The following is a 1,224-nucleotide window of genomic DNA, read 5'->3' as shown; positions in this document are numbered from 1 at the left end:
CTTGATCTCTTCGGCAATGAATTGTTGTCGTTCCAAAGCTTGTTTTTGACCTTCTACTTGACAGGATGAGCATGAGGGCATATGGCAAGGTGGTGCTCGATTACCTCCCTGGGAACGTTGGGGATGTCAGATGGTTGCCAAGCAAACACATCGACATTCGCCCGCAGGAAGGCAACGAGCGTGCTTTCCTATTTGTCATTGAGGGTGGTGCTGATGGTGAACGTACCATCAGCGCCACCCAGCCCTATCAGGACCTTCTTTATAGTAGGCGAGGCAACTTTGGATCTCTTGCTAGTGGAACTCTCCGACAAATCATCGACGGGCGCGGTGCACTCCAGAGGGGCGCGCTTCTCGGATTCTTTGCTGGCATCCCTGTTAGCTTTCTTTCCTTTCTTCCTTGGCAGGAACTGCAACTTCTGCGGCCTCGACAGCGACCGCATCCCGGTACATCTTATCCACGCATATGATTGTGTCCTTCTTGTCTGATGGGATGGAGATGACTCCCATTGGTCCTCGCATCTTCAGAGTATTATAGGCATAGTGGTATGCCACCATGAATTTTGCCAGAGCTGGATGACCAAGGATCCCATTGTACGGCAAAGGAAGCTCGACCACGTCGAACACAATCTTCTCGGTCTGGTAGTTCAATTCTCTTCCAAACACCACCAACAGTGTGATCTTTCCCTTAGGACGACTCCTTCCGGGGTTGATTCCTTGAAACGTGCCTATAACCTTGAGCTCTTCATCTGATATTTGCAATTTGCTGATTACCTTGGGGGAAATCAGATTCAACCCTGCCCCACTGTCAACCAACATCTTTGTGACCTTGAGGTTGCGGATCGTTGGTGAAACCAACAACGGCAAGCACCCTACCGCGGTAGTGCGGTCAGCGTAATCCTCTTCATCAAATATGATGGGCGTGTGGGACCATTTGAGTGGTTTCCGGGAATCTGCCGCTGGCTCTACGGCATTGACCTCACGCGCCCATTATTTAAGCTGGCGGTGAGAGGAGTGCAAAGATGTGCCTCCATCAACGCATAGGGCCTTAGTGGCTTTCTAGAAATCTTGCTCATTGGTTTCCTCGTCATCGCCTTCAGCACTTCCATCATCACCTTCCTTCTTCTCACGGCCTCTAGTAGGTTTCTCTTGATGCTGTGGAATCTTGCCACAACGGCCTCCTCTGCCGCCTCGGCCCTTCCCTCCAGCACCTTCTTGGTCTCTTTC

General features: G+C 51.2%; 1 protein-coding gene across 1 annotated transcript; it reads right to left on the bottom strand.

The window, feature by feature from the left end:
- Positions 1 to 375: 375 nt before the first annotated feature.
- Positions 376 to 816, bottom strand: LOC109774646 (uncharacterized). Its single transcript, XM_020333391.1, has one exon. It carries the CDS (start codon positions 814 to 816, stop codon positions 376 to 378), a length of 441 nt encoding a protein of 146 aa, XP_020188980.1.
- Positions 817 to 1,224: the final 408 nt, after the last annotated feature.

Source organism: Aegilops tauschii, chromosome 4 (assembly GCF_002575655.3).
Source record: "Aegilops tauschii subsp. strangulata cultivar AL8/78 chromosome 4, Aet v6.0, whole genome shotgun sequence".
In the NCBI taxonomy this organism is placed as follows: Eukaryota; Viridiplantae; Streptophyta; class Magnoliopsida; order Poales; family Poaceae; genus Aegilops; species Aegilops tauschii.
The sequence above is the reverse complement of the archived record's forward strand: the minus strand, read 5'-3'. Positions and strand labels throughout refer to the sequence as shown.